This window comes from Schistocerca cancellata, chromosome 2 (genome assembly GCF_023864275.1).
Source record: "Schistocerca cancellata isolate TAMUIC-IGC-003103 chromosome 2, iqSchCanc2.1, whole genome shotgun sequence".
NCBI classification, from domain to species: domain Eukaryota; kingdom Metazoa; phylum Arthropoda; class Insecta; order Orthoptera; family Acrididae; genus Schistocerca; species Schistocerca cancellata.
In genome coordinates this window covers 1,010,406,662-1,010,432,480 of record NC_064627.1, presented here as the reverse complement: position 1 = coordinate 1,010,432,480, position 25,819 = coordinate 1,010,406,662, and the positions used below count along the sequence as shown (strand labels likewise).

The following is a 25,819-nucleotide window of genomic DNA, read 5'->3' as shown; positions in this document are numbered from 1 at the left end:
ACTAGAAGTTTCACATATTCTGTAGCACCAAATAAACTCTTTGTATAGAAAAACAAATCAGACAACAAAAACAAATTACAATTGTTAGGTTATTGGCTGCAGGAGTCATCTGTAGTTGGCTTGTAGCCACTGCCTGCCATAGCTGGATGATCTGACAACAGTGATCAGAATAGACAGCACATCTAATTGGGTTTTGTGATTGATTGCTACTGTGATCATTAGACTGTTTATTTCATTCAACAAGTCCAGTAATTCTTACTTATTATCACCAAGGATAGCGATGCCATCAGTGAATCTTACCACTGATATCCTTTCATCCTGAATTTTAATCCTGTTCCTGCACTTTTCTTTTACTTCCATCATTGATAAGGAAACCTGTATCCCTTTCTTACACCCTTTTTAATCTGAGCATTTTTCTCTTAGTCTTCCATTGTTATTGTTCCCTCTTGATTCTTGTACATTTTATCCCATCTTTCCCCATAGCTTGTATGCATTTTTCTGAGAATTTCAAAGTCTTGCTAATTTTACATAGACAAATAATGTTTATGGGTTGAGAAATCCTTTATTTTCTTCTGTCTTGCCTCTGTTACCAAGCACAGTGCCATAACTGTCTCCCTCATACTTTTATTATTCCTAATGGTGAACTGACCATTATCTAACATGTCCCTAATTTTCTTTTCCATTTTGTTGTAGATTACTCATTAGTATCTTGGACATGAGCGTTATTATTAGGGACTGGAAAAATTTGCATTTTGCAATAAATGCAAATGAATTCTGCCTCAAAATGGAAAATTACTTAATAAATGGATGAATTATTTTATCAGAGATAATTTGAAATGGCTTTGTTTTCTATATATAAATATCGAAAATGTAACCAATTTTCAGTTACTTGAGATGTGCATCATGTGGCGAAGTCCAGTTTGGAAAGATAATGTGTGTAAGAACCTGTTTGTAAAACAAAAAATGCATGAACACAATGATGCATCAATGTGCTCAATGATCTGGTGCCATGCCATTTGTGGGTGGTTCAATGGTCTATTTAATACAACATATTGCTCAGTCATGGGACTTTTTACAACAACGAAATGCATAGTCAAACAATGGCTAATTCTGGATGAAATAATGACAATATTATACAAAGGATACTTGCTACTCACCATATTGCTAAGATGCTAAGTCACAGATAGGCACAACAAAAACTGCCAAACAAGTAAGCTTTTAGCCAAAAAGGCATTCATCTGAATTGCCTCTCTGAACATCAAGTGACCACTGCTATAGATATTTTATACATTTCAGGATTTAAGCTAGCTTCCTACTTCTGCAGAGTAGATATGGATGGAGGAGGAGTTGCCACATTTATTAAAAACTGCCATAAATTCAAGAACATTGACATTAATAAATTCTGTTTAGAGCAGCATCTAGAAGCATGTGCAACAGAAGTAGAGTTCCATAATAGATCCTATATAATAGTAACTATTTACCGAGCACCTGCAGGAAATTATAATCTATTCATAAATCATCTAGAAGATCTTTTGGGTTATTTAACAGGAAGAAACAAAGAAATTTTGATTGCTGGTGACTTTAACACAGATTTTCTAATGCATTCTTCCAGTAAACATTTACTGCAATTAGTAATGTCGTCTTTCAATCTAACTCACACTGTAAACTTTCCAACTAGGATCACTAAATCCTCAAGGACAGCCAGTGCTAATATTTTTATAGACAAATCAAAGGAACCAAATCATATCATAAAACCTGTAATAAATGGACTATCAGATAATGACATGCAGCTCCTTGTTGTAGATGTAAATTCTAAGCAGATTATCAAGTCTGCTAAATCTGAGTACAGGAGAGTAGTCAATCAACCAAAAATTGTGTGTTTTAGAAAACTGCTCAAAGATATGAACTGGAAAGATGTTTATAGTGCTCATGACATGAATGAAAAATATAACACATTCATGAACAATGTCAGTACCATGTTTGAAAACTGTTTTCCTCTAAAAGTTACTCAAATTAAACCATGGATTACACAAGGAATAAAGATTTCCTGTATGACAAAAAGGGAAATGTATCTGTCGACCAAGAATAGCTCCAATGCTGATGATTTAGCTAAATACAAGGAATACTGTAAAATATTTAAAAAAAAGTAATTCAGACATCTAAACAAATGCACTGCGAGAAGAAAATAGCAATGTCAGGGAACAAAATAAAAACAATATGGGATATAGTGAAAGAGGAGACAGGTAGAACCAGAAAGGAACAGGAGCAAATAGCATTAAGGGTAGATAACACATTAGTAACCGATGCGCATAGTGTAGCAAATCTATTTAACAAGTACTTTATATCCATTACTGATAGAATGGGATTGTCAGGATCAGTAAATAATGCCCTTGAATATCTGAAACTAGCCTTTTCAAATAGCTTCAGGTACATGAATATGTCACTCACTTCACCAAAAGAAATAACTTCCATAATAAAATCTTTAAAAACAAAGCATTCTAGTGGTTATGATGAAATACCAACAAAGTTAATTAAGGCATGTTCTTGTGAGTTTGGTACAATTCTAAGTTACTTGTGTAACCAGTCAATTATAACTGGGACATTTCCTGACTGGCTAAAATATGCAGATGTTAAGCCTCTATTCAAGAAAGGGGAAAAAGAGATACCATCAAACTACAGACTGATTTCACTTTTGCCAGCATTCTCAAAAATTTTAGAAAAAGTAATGTACAGTCAGCTTCTCAACCATCTGACCACAAACAACATATTATCAAGAACACAGTTTGAATTTATGAAGGGTTCTGATATCGAGAAGGCTATTTACACCTACAGTGAAAATGTACTTAATTCGTTAAATAACAAATTACAAGCAGCAGGTATTTTCTGCGATTTGTCAAAGGCATTTGACTGTGTGAACAACAACATCCTTGTAAATAAATTAGAATTTTATGGAATCACGGGCAGTGCTGCAAAATGGTTCAAGTCATACCTCGCTAACAGGAAACAAAGGGTGTCGGTGCAAGGGACTAGTGAATTAAGTCATCAGTCATCATCAGAATGGGAAGAAATTACATGTGGTGTCCCACAAGGATCCATCTTAGGGCCATTGCTTTTTCTTGCGTACATTAATGATCTCTCATCAGTTACACTGCCAGAAGCAGAGTTCGTTTTGTTTGCAGATGACACAAGTATTGCAATAAATAGTATGTCGAGTGTAGTTCTAGAAAGATCTGCTAATAATATTTTCATGAATATTAATAAATGGTTTAAAGCCAACTCACTGACATTAAACTGCAAAAAGACACTCTATATGCAATTCAGAACCTGTAAGAGGTTTCCACCCAGCATATGCATAAAGTATGAAGAAGAGCAGATAGAAGAGGTTGGCAGTCTTAAATTCCTGGGATTACAAGTTGATGATAAATTCAGTTGGGAGGAGCACACCAAAGAACTGCAGAAACACCTTAACAAATCTGTATTTGCAATTCGAGTGTTAGCTGACATAGGTGACATAAACATGAAAAAGTTTGCATACTTTGCCTAGTTTCATTCAATAATGTCTTATGGTATAATATTTTGGGCTAACTCTTCAAGTCAAACAAAAGTTTTCAGAGTCCAAAAGCATGTAATATGAATTATTTGTGGAGTAAATTCACGGACGTCCAGTAGAAACCTCTTCAAAGAGCTGGGTATACTAACTAATGCCTCTCAGTATATTTACTCCTCAATGAAATTTGTCCTAAATAATATATCTCGTTTTCCAACAAACAGCTCAGTTCATACATACAATACCAGGAACAAAAATGATCTGCACAAGGACTTAAAAGCACTTACTTTAGTTCAAACAGGGGTCCACTACTCAGGAACACTCATCTTCAATAATTTGCCAGCAAACAAAAAAAAAAATTAGTTACAAATAAATATCAGTTTAAAAGGAGCCTAAAAGACTTACGAGTGGCCAACTCCTCCTACTCCACTGACAAATTTTTTAACAGAAACAAATGATGTATTTTATATATTCATACTATTAGTATTGTTATTTCAGCTTTAAAAGTACAATAAATAAATAAAAAAATAACATGGTCCACATCCACGAGGATCTCCTCAGCACGGATCTATGGAACGAAAAACTAATCTAATCTAATCTAATCTAGACAACATTCGCCCGCATGCCCGCTGCCCCCCCCCCCCCCCCCCCCCCCTACTCACTCCTCACTCAAACACAACTCACATACATACTGAAGTAATATCACATCATGTTGCAGACAGACACAATTAAAAGACACTTACATAAGCTTTTGGCCACAGCCTTCATCACTAAAAGAGAGACACACAGACACACACCATTCAAACACAAGCAAGCACACCTCACGCACACCCGACCATGAACTCCAGTATCTTGGACCTGAATGCAACTATCACATAGGATGCAAGCATCAATCTGGAGTGGGCAGAGAAGGGGAAGGGATAGTAGTGTGGTGGGATGAGAGACGAACACAGGCTGGTGCAGTGTGCAGGGACTAGACTACTAACAGCTGCAGCTTCAAGAGGTTGGGGGCAGGGACGTGGTGAAAAAAGGACCAAAAAAGGACAGGAGCAGGGAAACACAGGGGGACGTATTGGCAGAGGGCTGCACATAAACAGGGTGGGAGACGAGAATGAGGAGGAGATGACAGTGGGTGTGGAAACTGTTGGGTGGTGTGGGGACATGTTACCATTGGTTGAGTCTGATATAATTATGGGAGTGGAGGAGGTGTTCTAAGGATAACTCCCACCTGCGCAGTTCAGAAAAACTGGCGATGGAGGGAAGGATCCAGAAGGCTTGGGTAGTGAAACAGCCATTGAAATCAAGTGTGTTGTGTTCAGCTACATGTTGTGCCACAGGGTGGTCTACTTCGCTTTTGGCCACAGTTTTGCAGTGGTCAGTCATCCTGGTGGACAGCTGGTTGGTAGTCACACAAATATAAAAAGCTCTGCAATTATTGCGGCAGAGATGGTAAATGACATGGCACTTTCACACTTGGCCTGGCCCCTGATGGGGTAGAATAAACCTATCTATGATAGGGCTGAGACAGGAAGTGCTGGGTAGGTAGACTTGGCAGATTTTGCACCTGGCCTTCCACAGGGATATGATCCTTGTGGCAAGGGGTTGAGACTGGGAGTGCCACAGGAATGGACTAGCATATTGTGAAACCTGGTTGGGTGACAGAACACCACATTAGGAGTGATGGGAAGTATATCACGTAGAATGTTTGTCACTTCGTGGCACAATGATAGATAATCAAAGCCCTGGCGAAGGGTGTGGTTCAGCTGTTCCAGTCCAGAGTGGTACTGGATGATGAAGGGGACACTCCTTTGCGGCCGTTTTTTGGAGGTAGTGGGAGGATTGGGGGTGTGAGGGGAAAATGCATGGGAGATCTGTTTGCAGACTAGGTCTGGGGGATAGTGCCTGTCTGTGAAAGCCATGGTGAGACCCTCAGCATATTGAGTAAGGGAGTTTTTGTCACTGCAGATACGCTGTCCCCAGGTGGCCAGATTTTTTGGTGTGAAAGGGATGACAACTGTCAAAATGCACACACTGTTAGTGGTTTATGGGTTCAATGTGGATAGAAGTGCGGATGGAGATATCAGAGAGGAGGAGTTCAACATCTAGGAAGGTGGCATGCTGGGTTGAGGAGGACTATGTGAAGCGGATGGGAGAAAAGGTGCTGTGTCTTGGCCCTGAGTCCAGGTCAAAAAGATATCATTAATAAACCTGAACCACTCCAGGGGTTCGGGAGGCTAGGAAGGTCTCTTCTAGATGGCCCATAAAATGGTTAGCAAGGGTGGTGGTGGGGGGTGCCATGCGGGTTTATATGCCTTCCCTTAAAATGAGAAGTACTTGTGGGTTAGGATAAAGTTAGTAAGATGTATGAGGAATGAGGTAGTGGGTTTGGAGTCTGAAGGACGTTAGGAAAGGTACTGTTCAACAGGGGTATGACAATGGGTGTGGTGGATGTTGATGTATAGGGAAGCGGCATCAACATTGACGAGTAGGGATCGAGGAGGTTAAGGGGGTCGGGATGGTGGAGAGTCAGTGTAGGAAGTGGTTGACTTGGGAAGCTAGATTAAGGGAAATTGGTTGCAGGTGTTGGTCATTGGTCTTTCCATAGTTTGACATACTAAAGTATTGCACACACACTTGAAAGCCACGCACATTAGCAGTGTGTTGTCATCTGTGAGATTGTGCCGTGAAAGAACACTACTGTGAACTTCCGACAGAGCCCATCTGAGGCGAGTGCCTATCTAAACCCTGCTGTGTGATGCTCACACTCATTTATCATGTTATTGCTGCTTGCATACATTTGCCTTGTGTTCAGTGTGTGTTATGCTGATTGACATACACATCACAGTCTAATAAAGCTGTACTAACACTCTTGTTTGTGTTGTGCGTCCCAGTTACAACCAATGTGACAGCAAGTGTGGGATGGTTCTCCACATAGTCTTAGTCTCTGGTTGGTCCTCCGTTGTGTGTAAAATTTCTGATGGTGGTACTGACGATTTTTTTGCCGTCTGGTTAATCAACAAGAGGTTCTTACTGCCATGTTCCATAATCTCAGCCAACAGCAGGAGGCATTCACAATAGTGCAGTACTATCATACTCAGGCATTGCAAACACTTGTTTTTGTTTTGACCAGTTTGGGTCCATTTCAATCCATGTTATCTTCTGCATCGCCCCTTGCATCTCCCATTTTGCCTGTTTCTATCCCAGTTATTTATTTCTCGCTGTTTCTGGCTTATGTTGAGTCTGTTGGCATTTTCATGTGTTTGGATAGACTGACGTTACCATACACCATGTTTTCTTTTTGTCTTGGTTATCACCTTACATGCATCAGTTCCTCTGCCAACTGGCTGCCCTGCAGGATCCGACTGCACTCTATTTTGATAATACATGCAACCTTATTTCAAAATACTACCGTAAATTGATGCATGTTTTGCAACCCAAGTTGAGATCTATCGATGTCGAAGGAAACCATAACATTCCTGTAAGTCTTGGGCAGCTGAGCTTCATGGTTTAAGCCATTGTTGTCACTTTGTCACTGATGTACATAAGAGTCACATGCCGCCCACATGGTTCATGATGCAATAATTTGGTTGGCCCCCAATCGTGAGGTTCATGAACAGGCACTTCAACATGAAAACTCCTCCCTCTCTGACATTCTGATATTTCACAATCATTTGAGGCTTCGAGGGCTGCGGGTATTAAAACTGAATCATGGTGTGAGGCTGCAGAAATTCAACCTGCTTCCCCCCACTGTTTGTCAGACAGTTCACAGAGGGCGATATTCAAAGCAGCGGTCCGCACGTGAGCAAAACATCACGGTGGCTGGCCCAACTCACTGCGGCAGCCTTGGCCGCAGCAGCGGCACAGAAGGCCTAGTAATGAGCAACAACAATGCAAGCGCTTCATGCTTCCCTCTTGCCCATCGTGTTTTGTCACTCATGAGAGGCCGGATTGTCCTATGCAGTGGGCTGTTTGCACCCAGTGCAAAAAAATGAGACACACTGCTCCTGTTTGTAATACAAAATTCCAACAACCTATTGCAGACACTGACAGAGATGTCAATTGTGGCCTACTGCAGACACTGAAATGGATGTCAGTTGTGTATTGATAATCTCAGTTGTACTCAATAAGCTTCTTATTGACACCAAGGTTTATCAGACGGTTCTGCAAACGCAAGTCGACACTGGTGCTGCTGTGTCACCCTGCCATTGGTGGGGAGGCTTGCGTGCCTCAGCGATACAGATAGCCGTACCCTAGGTGCAACCACAACGGAGGGGTATCTGTAGAGAGGCCAGACAAACATGTGGTTCCTGAAGAGGGGCAGCAGCCTTTTCAGTGGTTGCAAGGGCAACAGTCTGGATGATTGACTGATCTGGCCTTGTAACACTAACCAAAACGGCCTTGCTGTGCTGGTACTGCGAACGGCTGAAAGCAAGGGGAAACTACGGCTGTAATTTTTCCCGAGGGCATGCAGCTTTACTGTATGGTTAAATGATGATGGCGTCCTCTTGGGTAAAATATTCCGGAGGTAAAATAGTCCCCCATTCGGATCTCCGGGCGGGGACTATTCAAGAGGATGTCGTTATCAGGAGAAAGAAAACTGGCGTTCCACGGATCAGAGCGTGGAATGTCAGATCCCTTAATCAGGCAGGTAGGTTAGAAAATTTAAAAAGGGAAATGGATAGGTTAAAGTTAGATATAGTGGGAATTAGTGAAGTTCAGTGGAAGAAGGAACAAGAGTTCTGGTTAGGTGACTACAGGGTTTATAAACACAAAATCAAATAGGGGTAACGCAGGAGTAGGTTTAATAATGAATTGGAAAATTGGAATGCGGGTAAGCTACTACAAATAGCATAGTGAACGCATTACTGTGGCCAAGATAGATGCGAAGCCCATGCCTACTACAGTAGTACAAGTTTATATGCCAACTATCTCTGCAGATGACGAAGAAATTGATGAAATGTATGATGAAATGAAAGAAATTATTCAGATTGTGAAGGGAGACGAAAATTTAATAGTCACGGGTGACTGGAATTCGGCAGTAGGAAAAGGGAGAGAAGGAAACGTAGTAGGTGAATATGGATTAGGGGTAAGAAATTTAAGACGAAGCCGCCTGGTAGAATTTTGCACAGAGCACAACTTAATCATAGCTAACACTTGGTTCAAGAATCATGAAAGAAGGTTGTATACATGGAAGAAGCCTGGAGATACTGACAGGTTTCAGATAGATTATATAATGGTAAGACAGAGATTTAGGAACCAGGTTTTAAATTGTAAGGCATTTCCAGGGGCAGATGTGGACCTTGACCACAATCTATTGGTTACGACCTGTAGATTAAAACTGATGAAACTGCAAAAAGGTGGTAATTTAAGGAGATGGGACCTGGATAAACTGACTAAAGCAGAGGCTGTACAGAGTTTCAGGGAGAGCATAAGGCAACAATTGACAGGAATGGGGGAAAGAAATACAGTAGAAGAAGAATGGGTAGCTCTGAGGGATGAAGTAGTGAAGGCAGCAGAGGATCAAGTAGGTAAAAAGACGAGGGCTAGTAGAAATCCTTGGGTGACAGAAGAAATATTGAATTTAATTGATGAAAGGAGAAAATATAAAAATGCAGTAAATGAAGCAGGCAAAAAGGAATACAAACGTCTCAAAAATGAGATCAACAGGAAGTGCAAAATGGCTTAGCAGGCATGGCTAGAGGACAAATGTAAGGATGTAGAGGCTTATCTCACTAGGGGTAAGATAGATACAGCCTACAAGAGAATTAAAGAGACCTTCAGAGAAAAGAGAACCACTTGTATGAATATCAAAAGCTCAGATGGAAACCCAGTTCTAAGCAAATAAGGGATAGCAGAAAGGTGGAAGGAGTATATAGAGGGTCTATACAAGGACGATGTACTTGAGGACAATATTATGGAAATGGAAGAGGATGTAGATGAAGATGAAATGGGAGATATAATACTGCGTGAAGAGTTTGAAAGACCTGAGTCAAAACAAGGCCCCGGGAGTACACAACATTACATTAGAACTACTCACAGCCTTGGGAGAGCCAGTCCTGACAAAACTCTACCATCTGGTGAGCAAGATGTATGAAACAGGAGAAATACCCTCAGAATATAATAATTCCAATCCCAAAGAAAGCAGGTGTTGACAGATGTGAAAATTACTGAACTATCAGTCTAATAAGTCACGGCTGCAAAATATTAACACAAATTATTTACAGACGAATGGAAAAACTGGTAGAAGCCAACCTCGTGGAAGATCAGTTTGGATTACGTAGAAATGTTGGAACACGTGAGGCAATACTGACCCTACGACTTATCTTAGAAGCTAGATTAAGGAAAGGCAAACCTACGTTTCTAGCATTTGTAGACTTAGAGAAAGCTTTTGACAATGTTGACTGGAATACGCTCTTTCAAATTCTGAAGATGGCAGGGGTAAAATACAGGGAGTGAAAGGCTATTTACAATTTATACAGAAACCAGATGGCAGTTATAAGAGTCGAGGGGCATGAAAGGGAAGCAGTGGTTGGGAAGGGAGTGAGACAGGGTTGTAGCCTATCCCCAATGTTATTCAATCTGTATATTGAGCAAGCAGTGAAGGAAACAAAGGAAAAGTTCGGAGTAGGTATTAAAAGCAGGGTATAAGATGAACATCAACAAAAGCAAAACTAGGATAATGGAATGTAGTCGAATTAAGTCGGGTGATGCTGAGGGAATTAGATTAGGAAATGAGATACTTAAAGTAGTAAAGGAGTTTTGCTATTGGGGGAGCAAAATAACTGATGATGGTCGAAGTAGAGAGGATATAAAACGTAGACTGGCAATGGCAAGGAAAGCGTTTCTGAAGAAGAGAAATTTGTTAACATCGAGTATAGATTTAAGTGTCAGGAAGTCATTTCTGAAAGTATTTGTATGGAGTGTAGCCATGTATGGAAGTGAAACATGGATGATAAATAGTTTAGACAAGAAGAGAATAGAAGCTTTCGAAATGTGGTGCTACAGAAAAATGCTGAAGATTAGATGGGTAGATCACATAACTAATGAGGAAGTATTGAATAGGATTGGGGAGAAGAGAAATTTGTGGCACAACTTGACTAGAAGAAGGGATTGGTTGGTAGGACATGTGTTGAGGCATCAAGGGATCACCAATTTAGTATTGGAGGGCAGCGTGGAGGGTAAAAATTGAAGAGGGCAACCAAGAGATGAATACACTAAACAGATTCAGAAGGATGTAGGTTGCAGTAGGTACTGGGAGATGAAGAAGCTTGAACAGGATAGAGTAGCATGGAGAGCTGCATCAAACCAGTCCTACGACTGAAGACCACAACAACAACAACAACAGAAACAACAAAGTACATTAGTCACCTACAATAAAACAAAGTATTCTGATATTAGATAGTATCTCAGTGCCAGTAACATATAAATCTGTGGTCAATCTATCTGTGGTTAGTCTCATCTCTGACCAAGTGCCTTATACACAGTTCAACTCTTTATGCTCAGAATTTTCCACCCTGTTTTCTGCAGGCTTGGGCTGTGCCGATAATTTCACCATTAACCTTCAGCCAGACCTCGTTTCTTTCAGGCTCTCCCAGTGCTGATGGCACTCTGTGATCAAGTCCAGACAGAGCTCAAATGCCTCATGGCCTCCGGGGTATATAGTCGATCACATCCGGTGGATGGGCTACCCTCTTAGTCATTGTCAAGAAGCTGTCAGGATGGTTTACATCTTTGTAGTGATTTCAAACTATCTGTCAATCCTCAATCAATCATTGACATGTATCCATTGCTGTACCTTGATGAAGTTTTTGCTAAGCTCACTGTTAGTCAGTATTTTTCCAACATCGATCTCTCCAACCTTTGTTGCAGCTTCCCGTTGATGTTGTCTCAATGGTTCTTGGTTGTTAACATGCCTTTTGACTTATATAAATACTTGCAATTACCATTTGGCGTGACAAGCACCCTGGCGATTTTTCAACCGTTTCTCAAACAACTCACGAGGTCTGTGCCTGGCTGTGCCAACTATCTTTATGATATTGTGGTCTCCATCTCCTTCACTGCTGAACATCTCAATAACTTATGTACACTCTTTTCGGTATTACAGGTTACTGGGTTACAATGCATTTTGGAAAAGTCCTGCTTCTTTCAGCCCTCTATTGTTTATCTTGGGTTCAAGGTGTCTATTGCTGGTATCAAACCCCTTCATCAGAATGTCTCTGCCCTTGTGGCTCTTCCGTGTCCTACATTGGTCAAGGAACTCCAGGTATTTTTAGGTAAGATCGCTTATCATCATTAGTTTCATTAGTTTTTGCAGTGTGTGTGTGTGGGGGGGGGGAGGGGGGGTGCGTGTGGCAGGGGAGGAGGGGGGTAGCAGGGAAGGGTGGTGGTGGAGGAGGGGTTGTCAGTTGCACAATTGTTACACACCTTGCTGTGTACGGGGACATCTTTCCACTGCCTGCACACATGTGAAATGGTGTTTTCCAAACTGAAGTATATGTTACAATCTGCATCTTGCCTCGTAACCTATCAACCGGGTCAACATTTAGTGTTAGCAACAGAAGAATGCCAGCTTGGGCTGGGGGCTGTCTTAGCTCATAAATATTCTGATGGCTCTATTGCATACACATCAAAGATGCGAATTTGGCTCAGACTAGATTTTCACAAATATGGAAAGCAGCCCTGGCCATTGTTTATGCTTTAAAGAAGTTCCATGTTTTCCTGTAAAATTCCATCACATTGCAGGTCACAAGCCATTAGTTTAGCTGTTTTAACCCTTCAGCATCATTGCCAGACAAAGCAGCACATCACCTTCAATGCTGAGCACTGTTCCTCTCTCGGTACAACTACTAGAATCACTTCTGCCCCACTGCTAAACATGTGAATGCTGGTGCGCTCTCCTGTTTATTGGCCGGTCCGGACCCAGTTTTTGATCGGGATGAGTTATTCTGTTTCAATGTTGATGAATGTGCACAACACATTGTTGACGGTTTTCCCATCACTGGTGCTCAGGTCGTGCAGGCTTGTGCTACTGATCTGATTTCACGGAAAGTGATACATTGCATACAACACGGCTGCCTGACATACTTCTATTGCAGGCATCCGTCCCCCTCTGTAACTACTACGTGTAAAAAAACTTTGAACACATCATTTCACAATATCCCACAGCTCTTTACACAATGATTTTTGTTCACGATTCACATATACTTCAGCTTAATTTTCATCATCACTAAATTGTAAGTTCAGTCTATATCTGCTCATGGTACATTTACAGTCCAATATCTGATTTCAGAATTGTCTCATTATGATCTAATCCAGCAGATATCTTTTCATGTCACCACGCAGTTTCCAAGTATACATTTTCCACTTATATCTTTCCCAATTATATCTAGTGATTCCTGAATTGTGTATTTTGCTGTGGCGCACCCTCCAGAATTGTTGACAGCCAACTGTCCGTGAGCCGCAGCATTTAAACTCTTGCGAATCCGCATTACCAGCAGCTGATCTTTGGACCGCAACAAGAAGTTGGTTGGTGGGCCACCAGAGGGTGGTACTAGTGGCCATACCAAACCAGCAATTGATGCGTGCACCAGCCAGTGGCACCTGCCCAGCATTTAAGACTGTGCTCTGGCTGCAACTGGCAGTTCAACCATTTGCTAAAGACTGATGTTCATCTCTGAAGTTGATGCTGCTGCTGCCACCCTGCCTGCAGCTCATCGCCGTTGCCATACTCTTTGAAGCCACGCTTCTGGGGACAGGTCCTACTCAGCGCAACACTTCCGGACTTGGGAAAGTTTTCACTGGTGACTATTTAACTTCGGCAAATTTTCATATCCAGTGCTGGAAATGGACTTTAGCTCAGAACCAAGGCACTCCTGCTCCAAGGGGTAATGGCTGCACACAGGTGGAGAGCCTCGGTTCTCTCCAGCAGAGGGGCCTTGACCACTTGCACTAGGGCCATTGGGGGTTTGTCCTTATCAAACAGTTGGCTTGACATAATATATATTGGATATGGGATGGATTCAGCCATATCTAATATGGTCTCAGCAAGCCAGCAGGTTGCCCTGGCATGTAGATATTTTCCTTGGAATACGCTTTCCACCCTGTGGTCCAGGATAAACCTCAATCTTGTTGGGTTCTTATGGGGTCCTCTTCGTTGATTGTGGTTGACACCGTTGCTGGCTTCCCTTCTGTTTCCTGACTGTCATATACTACTGCCACCTCCACTACTATCCAAACATTGGCACGAATTTTTTTTATTGGAATGACACTCCAAAATGGTTGTGACCAACAACGGCCTGCAATTATATCTGTAGAATTCAAAGCGTTTTGCACAGCTCATGGAATCTCACTCACACATATGGCGCCCTACCATCTGGCATATAATGGACTTGCCAAACGTTTCATTCAGACTTTTAAAACCCAGATGGCCAAACTGCGTCAACATTTTTTCTTTACAGACACTTTGTTCTTATTCTTATCTTCTTACTGAGGCCAACATGATGAAGGGTTGTCTCCTGCAGAACACCTACATGGTCCCCTCTTTGGTCCCAGTTGTCAATCATACACCCCACATTTTTGGCAACTCCCCACACCCACCCTTGGTGCCATCATTATGCTACCCAGGATCCTGTCAGGGCCAACATGTACACCAAGAGTAGGCTGAGGTGGAAACCAGCCACAGTTCAGCACCTCCTGGGCCACACCATGGTGGAGATTTGAGTGTGCCAATGGGTCCAGTTAATGGCAGGACATTAACCAGCTTCATCAGAGAAGAGGTGCCACACCACCAAGTAATGAATTACCTCTAGTACTTGTTTCAGAGCCTCCTTCACCATCTGCAGCTGGCTACCCAGCACCATCCCTGGAGGAGGCAAGCCAATGGGTCTTGGAGGACCATCTGGCTGTGTTGATGGACGTAAATCTGCAGCTTGGCTCATCCCCCCACCCCCCCTGGGCTTGGATGGTTGGTTGGTTTGGGGGGATTAAAGGGACCAGACTGCAACGGTCATCGGTCCCTTTTTCCAAAAAAAGTAAAACCACCCAAAGAGAATAAAAACGAACAACAGGAAAGACGTCAGACGACACAGGACAAGAAATACTCCTACAGAGATCAGACGAAACAAATTAAAATCACACAGAGTGTGACAGTGGTTGGCCGACCATAGAGATAAAAAGGAAAAGCCAACCACCGAGAACACATTAAAAACTCAGCGTAAAATCGTAGGCCAATGGCCAGAATCAACACAAAAGAACAGAACAAACACTCAGAGTAAATAATAAAAACCCCCTGCCCGAATAAAACGGAAAACTAAGTCAGCCATACCAGGGTCATCACATAAGAGGGCAGGGAGCGTATCAGGCAGCGCCAATGTCTGCCTGACCACAGCTAAAAGGGGGCAGGCCAACAAAATGTGGGCCACTGTCAAAGCCGCCCCGCAGCGACATACAGGAGGGTCCTCCCGGCGCAGTAAATAACTGTGTGTCAGGTGGGAGTGGCCAATGCGGAGCCGACAAAGGACGACAGAGTCCCTGCGGTTGGCTCGCAGGGATGACCGCCACACAGTCGTCGTCTCCTTGATGGCACGGAGTTTATTGGGCATGATCCGATTGCGCCATTCAGCGTCCCAAAGCGCAAAAACTTTTCGGCGGAGGACTGCCCGCAAATCAGTCTCTGGGAGACCAACGTCCAGAGACTGTTTACTCGTGGCCTCTTTCGCCAGGCGGTCAACATGTTCATTGCCCGGGATACCGACATGACCGGGGGTCCACACAAAGACCACAGAGCGGCCGCAATGCGCAAGAGTATGCAGGGACTCATGGATAGCCATCACCAGACGAGAACGAGGAAAACACTGGTCGAGAGCTCGTAAACCGCTCAGGGAATCGCTACAGATAACGAAGGACTCACCTGAGCAGGAGCGGATATACTCTAGGGCACGAAAGATGGCGACTAGCTCAGCAGTGTAAACGCTGCAGCCAGCCGCCAAGGACCGTTGTTCGGAATGGTCCCCTAGAGTTAGCGCATACCCGACACGACCAGCAACCATCGAACCGTTGGTGTAAACAATTCCAGAGCCCTGATACGTGGCCAGGATGGAATAAAAGCGGCGGCGGAAGGCCTCTGGAGGGACCGAGTCCTTCGAGCCCTGTGCCAAGTCGAGCCGAAGGCAAGGGCGAGGAACACACCACGGGGGTGTACGCAGAGGCGCCCGGAAAGGAGGTGGAACTGGGAAAAACCCAAGCCCGCAGAGAAGCTCCTTGATGCGTACGGCGATCGGACAACCCGACCGGGGCCGACGGTCTGGCAGATGGACGACTGACTGCGGGAACAGGACACGATAATTTGGATGCCCGGGCAAGCTAAAAACATGGGCAGCATAAGCGGCCAGCAAACGTTGGCGTCGGAACCGCAGTGGAGGTACACCTGCCTCCACTAGGACGCTGTCCACAGGGCTGGTGCGGAAAGCACCAGTGGCAAGGCGTATCCCGCTGTGGAGAATTGGGTCCAGCACCCGCAACGCAGATGGGGATGCTGAGCCATAAGCTAGGCACCCATAATCCAGGCGAGACTGGATTAACGCCTGGTAGAGCCGCAACAGGGTAGATCGGTCGGCGCCCCAGCGGGTGTGGCTCAAACAACGCAGGGCGTTGAGATGCCGCCAACACGCTTGTTTAAGCTGCCGGATATGAGGCAGCCAAGTCAACCGGGCATCAAAAAGGACACCCAAAAACCTGTGGGTCTCCACCACAGCAAGAAGTTCGTCGGCAAGATAAAGCCGCGGCTCAGGATGGACCGTTCGGCGCCGGCAGAAATGCATAACGCGGGTCTTGGCAGCCGAAAACTGAAAACCACGCGCTACAGCCCAAGACTGCGCCTTGCGGATTGCGCCCTGTAGCTGACGTTCAGCTGCTGCAATGCTAATAGAACTATAGTAAAGACAGAAGTCGTCAGCATACAGGGAAGCGGAGACAGAATTTCCTACTGCCGCAGCGAGACCGTTTATTGCAACTAAAAACAGGCAGACACTGAGGACAGAGCCCTGGGGTACCCCGTTCTCCTGGACGAGGGAGGAACTATACGAGGCCGCGACTTGCACGCGGAAGGTACGATACGACAGAAAATTTCTGATAAAGATCGGCAGAGGGCCCCGAAGACCCCATCCATGAAGCGTAGAAAGGATGTGATGACGCCATGTCGTATCGTACGCCTTCCGCATGTCGAAAAAGACAGCGACCAGGTGCTGACGGCGGGCAAAGGCTGTACGGATGGCCAACTCAAGGCTCACCAGATTGTCGGTGGCGGAGCGGCCTTTACGGAACCCACCCTGAGACGGAGCCAGAAGGCCCCGAGACTCCAGCACCCAATTTAAGCGCCGGCTCACCATCCGTTCAAGCAACTTGCAAAGAACGTTGGTGAGACTAATGGGACGGTAGCTGTCCACCTCCAGAGGGTTCGTTCCAGGTTTCAAAATGGGGATGACAATACTTTCCCGCCATTGCGACGGAAACTCACCCTCGACCCAGAGACGGTTGTAAAGGTCGAGGAGGCGTCGCTTGCAGTCCACTGAAAGGTGTTTCAGCATCTGACAGTGGATGCGATCTGGCCCAGGAGCGGTATCAGGGCAAGCGGCAAGGGCACTCTGAAATTCCCACTCACTGAATGGAGCGTTGTAGGGTTCAGAAGCGTTGGTGCGAAAAGAAAGGCTCCGACGTTCCATCCGCTCTTTAATGGAGCGGAAGGCCTGGGGGTAATTCGCAGAAGCGGAACTCATAGCAAAATGCTCTGCTAAGCGGTTTGCAATGACGTCGGAGCCAGTACAAACTGCTCCATTCAGTGAGAGCGCAGGGACGCTGGCAGGGGTCTGATAGCCGAAGACCCGTCGAATCTTGGCCCAGACCTGCGATGGAGTGACATGGAGTCCAATGGTGGACACATACCGCTCCCAGCACTCCTCCTTGCCTTGGCGGATAAGGAGGCGGGCCCGCGCACGCAGCCGTTTGAAGGCGATAAGGTGGTCCATGGAGGGATGTCGCTTGTGACGCTGGAGCGCCCGCCGGCGATCTTTAATCGCTTCAGCGATCTCAGGCGACCACCAAGGCACAGCCCTCCGCCGAGGGGACCCAGAAGAACGGGGAATGGCAGACTCGGCGGCAGTGACGATGCCGGCGGTGACCGATGTAACCACCGCATCAATGGCATCAGTTGAGAGAGGCTCAATAGCGGCAGTGGAGGAGAACAAGTCCCAGTCAGCCTTATTCATAGCCCATCTGCTAGGGCGCCCAGAAGAGTGACGCTGTGGTAGTGACAGAAAAATCGGAAAGTGGTCACTACCACACAGGTCGTCATGCACACTCCAGTGGACAGATGGTAAGAGGCTAGGGCTACAGATTGAAAGGTCAATGGCGGAGTAGGTGCCATGCGCCACACTGAAGTGTGTGGAGGCACCATCATTCAAAATCGAGAGATCGAGCTGCGACAATAAATGCTCAACGGTGGCGCCTCGACCTGTTGCCACTGACCCACCCCACAGAGGGTTATGGGCGTTAAAGTCGCCCAGTAATAAGAAAGGTGGCGGCAATTGGGCTATCAGCGCAGCCAGGACATGCTGCGCGACATCACCCTCCGGTGGAAGGTAAAGACTGCAGACGGTAAGAGCCTGCGGCGTCCACACCCTAACAGCGACAGCCTCTAAAGCTGTTTGTAGAGGGACAGACTCGCTGTGAAGAGAGTTAAGGACATAGATGCAGACGCCACCAGACACCCTTTCATAAGCTGCTCGGTTCTTATAATAACCCCGATAGCCACGGAGGGCGGGGGTGCGCATTGCTGGAAACCAAGTTTCCTGCAGAGCAATGCAGAGGAAAGGGTGAAGGCTGATAAGTTGGCGGAGCTCAGCTAGATGGTGGAAGAAACCGCTGCAGTTCCACTGGAGGATGGTTTTGTCCATGGCTGAGAAAGGCGTGCCGGGACTGGGACGGCAGATTACGCCGCTGGGTCACCTGCTGCCTCCGATTGAGCACCCGTGCTAGTGCTATTGCTATTGCTATTCACGGCGTCTGAGGGACCGGCGAGATCGAGGTCCTCAGCGGACGCCAGAATCTCCACCTCGTCCTCAGACGCAAAGCTAGAAGGTAGCGATGGGGTGGCTACCACCGCGCGTTCCTTGGGCTTAGAGCTGCTCTTCTTTGATTTCTCACGCTGCTCCTTGGGTTTAACTGGCTGGAAGGGCTTCACCGATTCAGTCTCCGGGACTGAGGAGGATCGGGAAGCCCTTCGACCTGCAGATTGTGGGCACTTACGCCACTGGCTATCGTCAGCCTTCCCGCCGGTGGAAACCTGGGAAGGGAGGGACCCAAGGGACCCCTTGCGAGCGTGAGAAGCCGAAGAAGTTGGACACTTCTCCGGCTTAGAAGTGGGGACCGACGTCCCCGATGGGGGGGATGGTGTTGCTCCTGAGGTAGGTGGCACAGGAGCAACCCGGTGGGTAGAGCCCCCCACTGGCAAGGGGGCAGGAGGAGTTGTACCACTCGTCGATCCGGCCGGAAGGCGCGAAACTGATGGGGCTAGCACAGGTGTTGTAGCAACGGCGTAGGAAGTTGTCATTCGCACTGGATGTAATCGGTCGTATTTCCGTTTGGCCTCAGTATAAGTCAGTCGGTCCAGGGTCTTATATTCCATGATTTTGCGCTCTTTCTGGAATATTCTGCAGTCTGGCGAGCAAGGTGAATGGTGCTCCCCGCAGTTGACGCAGATGGGAGGCGGGGCACATGGAGTATCGGGATGAGATGGGCGTCCGCAATCTCGACATGTGAGGCTGGAAGTGCAGCGGGAAGACATATGGCCGAACTTCCAGCACTTGAAGCACCGCATCGGGGGAGGGATATAGGGCTTGACGTCACATCGGTAGACCATCACCTTGACCTTTTCCGGTAACGTATCACCCTCGAAGGCCAAGATGAAGGCACCGGTAGCAACCTGATTGTCCCTCGGACCCCGATGAACGCGCCGGACGAAATGAACACCTCTACATTCTAAGTTGGCGCGCAGCTCGTCATCAGACTGCAAAAGGAGGTCCCTATGGAAAATAACACCCTGGACCATATTTAAACTCTTATGTGGAGTAATAGTAACGTTAACATCCCCCAACTTGTCACAAGCAAGTAACCTGCGTGACTGGGCGGAGGATGCCGTTTGTATCAGTACTGAGCCAGAGCGCATTTTAGACAAGCCCTCCACCTCCCCAAACTTGTCCTCTAAATGCTCGACGAAGAACTGAGGCTTTGTGGAGAGAAAAGACTCCCCATCAGCTCTCGTGCAAACTAAGAATCGGGGCGAATAACTGTTACCTCCATCCTGGGACTTACGCTCTTCCCACGGCGTGGCCAGGGAGGGGAACGTTTTCGGATCGTACTTCTGAGCATTAAATTGAGCCCGAGAACGCTTAGAGACTGCTGGCGGCTGGCCGCCAGCGAGAGATGATGTACCACGCTTCATTGCGGGTCATCCGCCCTGATGCCACCTACTCCGACCAAGGGCCCTCCCCATGGGCGCCACCCAGCCACAGCAAAGGCCACCTGGCAGGATGGCCGTTGCCGGGAGTCCTGATACCCCAGGAGGATAGGCATCTACTCCTTGGCATACGTGGGGAGTTAACGGCGCAGGCATCAGTAGAGCGATCCCTGTGTTGTCAGGGGGCTACAACCAAGAGGGTACATGGCGGCCCCACCACAACGGACTGGCTACCGTGCTGGATCTTAGGTGCAAAACTGTCCAAGGTCGTCGTCGCAGTTAAAAGAAACACTGCAGAGGGCAGCGTGGTAATCGCACCCAGGGACGTATCCCCGCCCTAAAGATCGAAAATGAGCGGGACACCAGTGCAACGACGTGAAAGCCGGCTAAAGGTCTAATTGCACGACGGATACAGTGCACCATGTAAGGCGCCCTTCCCCAATTGGCTCGCTCTTCGGAATAATTTAGAAAGATGGAGGTCAAACCCGAGAGGGGACCATCACATAAGGCCGAAACATGCGAGACTCCTTTTAGTCGCCTCTTACGACAGGCAGGAATACCGCGGGCCTAGTCTAACCCCCGAACCCGCAGGGGGGCCTGGGCTTGGAGGATATGGGCGTTATCAAGGACTTCAACACCTGCCTCTTCCTCAACACTTCTGTCCTGGGAAGGGGGAGAGGAATGCTGCTCCAAGATCTCTATAAAGCACTGACAGCTGACTGCCCTTGAGCCATAACATTTAAACTCCTTTGACTCCACACTACCAGCAGCCAACCTCTGGACCGCTATAAGAAGTCGGCTGGTGAGTCATCAGCTTCACCAAGCCAGCAATCAACAAGTGCACTAGCCAACAGCATGCACCAGTTGGACTATGTTACGCACCCACCAACAAGGAAACCAGCTAATACAAAAGATGTAGTCTTCATATGGCCAGGGTTTAACATCTCACACTGGCCTCAACTGGTAGTTCATCTACCAGCTGAAGACTGACGTCGCCCTGTTCACTGCTAACTGTTGTCACCGCCCACCTTCTACGCCACACTTCAGGGGACGGGTCCTGCTCAGCATGACACTTTTGGACTTGGATAAGTTTTCAGTGGTGAGTATTCAACTCAGAAATTTTCATATCCTGTGCTGGACACATAATTTAGTTCAGAACCAAGATACATGCCAGGGCAGTGACCCTGCTTGTCATTTTTGAGTTCCAAGTGTTGTTTGAGTTTCACACTGGGAACTGACAATTTTTTTGCTTTGGACCTGGATATTTCAAAAAGTTAACCTTTTGTTGAATATTCAGAAGAATTTTCCTTCCTTTAAGATTCAAGCATCAGATCAATTTTGTTCAAAGTCCTTTCAAATTGTTTGTTAATAAATGTGTTACATGACAGTGCTTTCTGTTCTCAATTTTTGGGACACTTTTCATATTTTCCATTACTAGCTGAAATTTGTTACAGAACAAGGCATCTTTCCCTGTCTCACTACTGGGCACATATTATCCAGTAACTCTCCACTCCTTTTCCTTCTGCAGCAAACTTCCTATAATTATTAGACTGTCATCTTTACACACTGAGTTACTATGTGCCCACATACACTACTGCTTCATTTTACTCATATGAGATCAGCATATGTACCTGAACTATTATTGTTTTGTTCTTGTTGTTGCTTCTGATGAGAATAATCCTTTCACTGAACTGTTCACAGTAACTCGCTCCTTGCCAAATTCAGAGTTCTACACCACGGCTTGCAGTATGTTAAGCTTTTGTAGGTTTTTCAATCTTTTTCTCACAGTAGTCTCACCCTTGGCAGCCCCTCCAGGAGACCTTAATGGGAGACTATTTTGGAATCTTTTGCCAATGGAGAGATCATCATGACACTTTTTAAATCACATACCACATTTCCTGCAGACACAAGATGTGATTTTAATGGAGTGCTTTTTATTGCTTTCTGCATTCTCATACGGTTGACCATTGCCGATTCTTCCACCTTTAGGGGCATTTTCCTCTCCCGAAGACAAGAGAGTATTCTGAAGCTCTATCCACTCCTCCACCCTTTTTTAACACGTCCACTGGAAAAAAAGAGAGTGATTTCTTATACCCTTCGGCCACTACTGGTGGTGATTGAATTCAAAATCTCAGCAGTGGCTGAGATCAAACCAAGCACCCAAGATCGGCGGATAGGTAGTCAAAGATGTTACTCCTAGGCCACAGCTGCCACTGCATGGCCTCTATAATTTCGCTGGTAGTTGTAATGGAAGAATGATCAAGAAACTTACAATAGTGTATCAGCAAGTTTCCCTAGAATTGGAAGTGACATGGAATGTCTTGGATGTATTATCCATATTATCACTTATTCTTCTGCAGATAAGAGCTCTTCTGACTACAATAGAGATGAGAAATTCATTATGCCATCACAAATAATCAATTTTTTAAAATGTGATATAACTGGACATAAAAAAATCTACTCAGTAAGCAATGGCAGGAGGAAACATACAGGCTTTCAGGGCTTTTGACAGATGGGCAAAGGGGAAAGAAGAGTTTTCCTTCAACCCTCTTCCTTCATCTTCAACCATTCTGCAAGAAGAAGAAGAAGAAGCCACTGGCTCTGAAAGCTTGCACATTTCCTCGACTTATATGTGCGTTTTCTCCTGCTAGCACTTGTTGAGATTTTTTATCTATCACTGTGTGTGTGTGTGTGTGTGTGTGTGTGTGTGTGAAAACATGTTCATATGTGCTTTGTTCCTCTCATTATCTCTACTCAGCTCCTGTCAGATATTAGCAGTGTCACAACAAAATGTTGATGACATAAAAATAACTGACCAGATCATAGTAGTAGTTGTGAGGTTGAAGTGGATTACGTGGTGTAAATAGAATCAAAACTGGTCCATCTTCAACAAAAGGTGACAGAGTGAGGCTCTTCACTCCCGGTGGGGACAACCAGACTGAAACCTGGTGTATATTATCAAGGATCCACTTCATGAGCATCTCTGATGAAAATTCTGCATCTCTGGGATATTCCTGCAAAAAGAGAAATCTGACATTTTGTTATAAGTTTATGATACTCTATTCAGTAAAAATGATACACAGAAATACAAATATGTACTGCCATTTAACAAAAAAATCCTTGCTTTCTGTTTGTGGAAATGGCTGTCTACAACTCAGTGAGAAGTATATGATCACACACTATAATACCTTTCATATATTTCCATTTTATGGATAAATAGTGATGAGATCTTCAATGATCTGATACATATATATCTACATATTTTGCCAAAATTTTGGTCCTCTGTGACCAGTATCAGAGTTTTGTGCAGTCTAATTTTCCATTATGCCAGAATACTAGATCTCTGTGAACTTTGGATAGAACCACACAAATTTAGAACATGTGGAAGTAAGCAGGAGAAAGGATCAAATTGTTTTATATAGCAATCATGACTATAATCATTAGGTACAAACAGAATTTAAATGTACCACATAGATTGAGAAGTATCTTGCAGAACTTGGGGTCTGGCAGAACATTTCACTATAATTTGTGGACAGAATTTTAATCAATATGAAATCAACGGGAATAATGATAATAATAATAATAATAATAATAATAATAATAATAATAATAATAATAATAATAAAACAATGGAAAGTTAAGGTTGAAAAATCAACAATATTATGAAAAGGATGGATTTCTGCTCACCATGAAGCTGACTTGCTGAGATTCAGATGGGCACAATGAAAAACTGTTAAATGTAGAGCTTTCACCCAAAGCGTCCTTCAGAAAGGAATGAAAAACACATGCATATTCAAGCCAGCACACTTCACACATACACATGAATGCTATCACCAACCACTCTGGCCATAATGCAACTCTATCACGTCAAGTGGATGCAGCAACCTGGAGCGGGGCTGGAAGGGGGAAGGGGAGGGGTAGTAGGATACAAGTGGGGAAAGAAGAGCCAGCATTGCATGTCAGAGTGTGCAGGGACTAGGCAGCAGGACTAGGCCACCATGTGCATCATCAGGAGGCTGTGGGGGAGGGATCAGAAAGGGGGGGGGGGGGGGGAGGAGATGGGAAATGGAAAATGAGATGAGAAGAGAAGCAGAAAAGACCATGTTGTAAGGATAACTCCCAGCTGTGCAATTCAGAAAATCTGATGGTGGAGGATCCAGATGACCAGGGTTGTAAAGCAGCCACTGAAACCAAGAATGTTATGTTCGACAACTCAACACATTATCTGTACAATGAGTAGCATTCTATCCTTTTCATAATATTGTTGGTATTCCAACCTGGACTATTCACTCTTTGATTTTGTCTAACAGGTCTCCTTTTAGCCCACAACCCAGTGACGTTTTCCTTCGTTACTATTCTTTAAAGCATTACTCTACTCAGTGTCCCTTCTTTACCTTCTTTTGTGTGTTTTCCATCACCTTCAAACCCACCCACACTCTGGCAGCCGAGCCACACTGTATCACTAGTCTTGCCTGCACACAACTCATGGCTATGTGACCGCGCTGGTTGTTGGTGCAGCATCTCGTGCCCCAAATTCGTCCCACAAATAATTATAATTGTTCCTAATGATCACATTTCCTCCCTCATCCTCATGTGTTTTCGCATGTTATTTTATACATCTGCCTGTACCACATGAACTTGTGAACCTCTAACCTTGACCTAACCAATCCCCCTCTCCCCCCTTTTTCTCTTCCCTTACCCCAACAAAAACATACTCCTACACCTTATCCATTCTGTCCTTTTTCGCACTTTTTGTGCCAATTTTTACATATCTGTGTGTGTTTTTATATATTTGTGCATATTTTTACATATTTTCCAATTTGTACACAGTTTTATGAATTTGTGCATATTTTCGTGTTTCTGTGGCATTTTTACTCTTTTCCTATTATCCAACTCCCCTCACAACCACCTGACACCTTCACTTGTCCATTTCCTACATCATTTCCCATGTCCACAATGCTATCCCTGCTATAATGGACCCCTGCTCCATGGTTGGTTGGTTGGTTTGGGGAAGGAGACCAGACAGCGTGGTCATCGGTCTCATCGGAATAGGGAAGGATGGGGAAGGAAGTCGGCCGTGCCCTTTCAGAGGAACCATCCCGGCATTTGCCTGGAGTGATTTAGGGAAATCACGGAAAACCTAAATCAGGATGGCCGGACGCGGGATTGAACCGTCGTCCTTCCGAATGCGAGTCCAGTGTCTAACCACTGCGCCACCTCGCTCGGTCCCTGCTCCATGTTTCTGCACCAGTTCAGAAACAGTAGTTCTTTCCCTGGCTAACATCCAGACCCACGCCCATATTCCTTAAATGCTGCCTAACCACAGAATCCCTCTCAATGGCCTAAACATAAAAATACCTTTCCCTGGGTCCTACCCATCATTTTTCTATGACCTACACCTTTTCGGAGTGTGTCAGTCCCTGTCCCTCACAAACCTGGTACTGCAAAACTGCAACAGAACATCTCCTTGGCACAGGTATCCCAGCACTACCTCTGCTCCCTCCACAAGATGCTGCTAATGTGCAATCCCAGCTACATACATCACATCTCTGAAATTGAATCTCTTGTATCCAGCACCTAGAAGAGCATTCCAGACACCACCTCCATAAATTATCCAACCTGCTATCATCCTACTACTGCTTTGGGCACCACTATTTAACCCCTATCCTACCCACATGTTCCTCCTTGTCAACTCTTTATAGCATCCAGACTGTGCTTACCTGACATTTTTAACTTACCACATCCTTCAAAACTACAAGGGC

The 25,819-nt window shown here is 45.1% G+C and overlaps 1 protein-coding gene across 1 annotated transcript in view; it reads right to left on the bottom strand.

The window, feature by feature from the left end:
• The window catches only part of LOC126162981 (thioredoxin domain-containing protein 11), a 160,929-nt gene that overhangs the window by 52,865 nt on the left and 82,245 nt on the right, over positions 1-25,819 (bottom strand). The window contains exon 5 of the mRNA XM_049919835.1: positions 22,874-23,071. Coding sequence (XP_049775792.1) covers positions 22,874-23,071 — 198 coding nt within the window. The remainder of the gene's footprint in view (positions 1-22,873; positions 23,072-25,819) is intronic.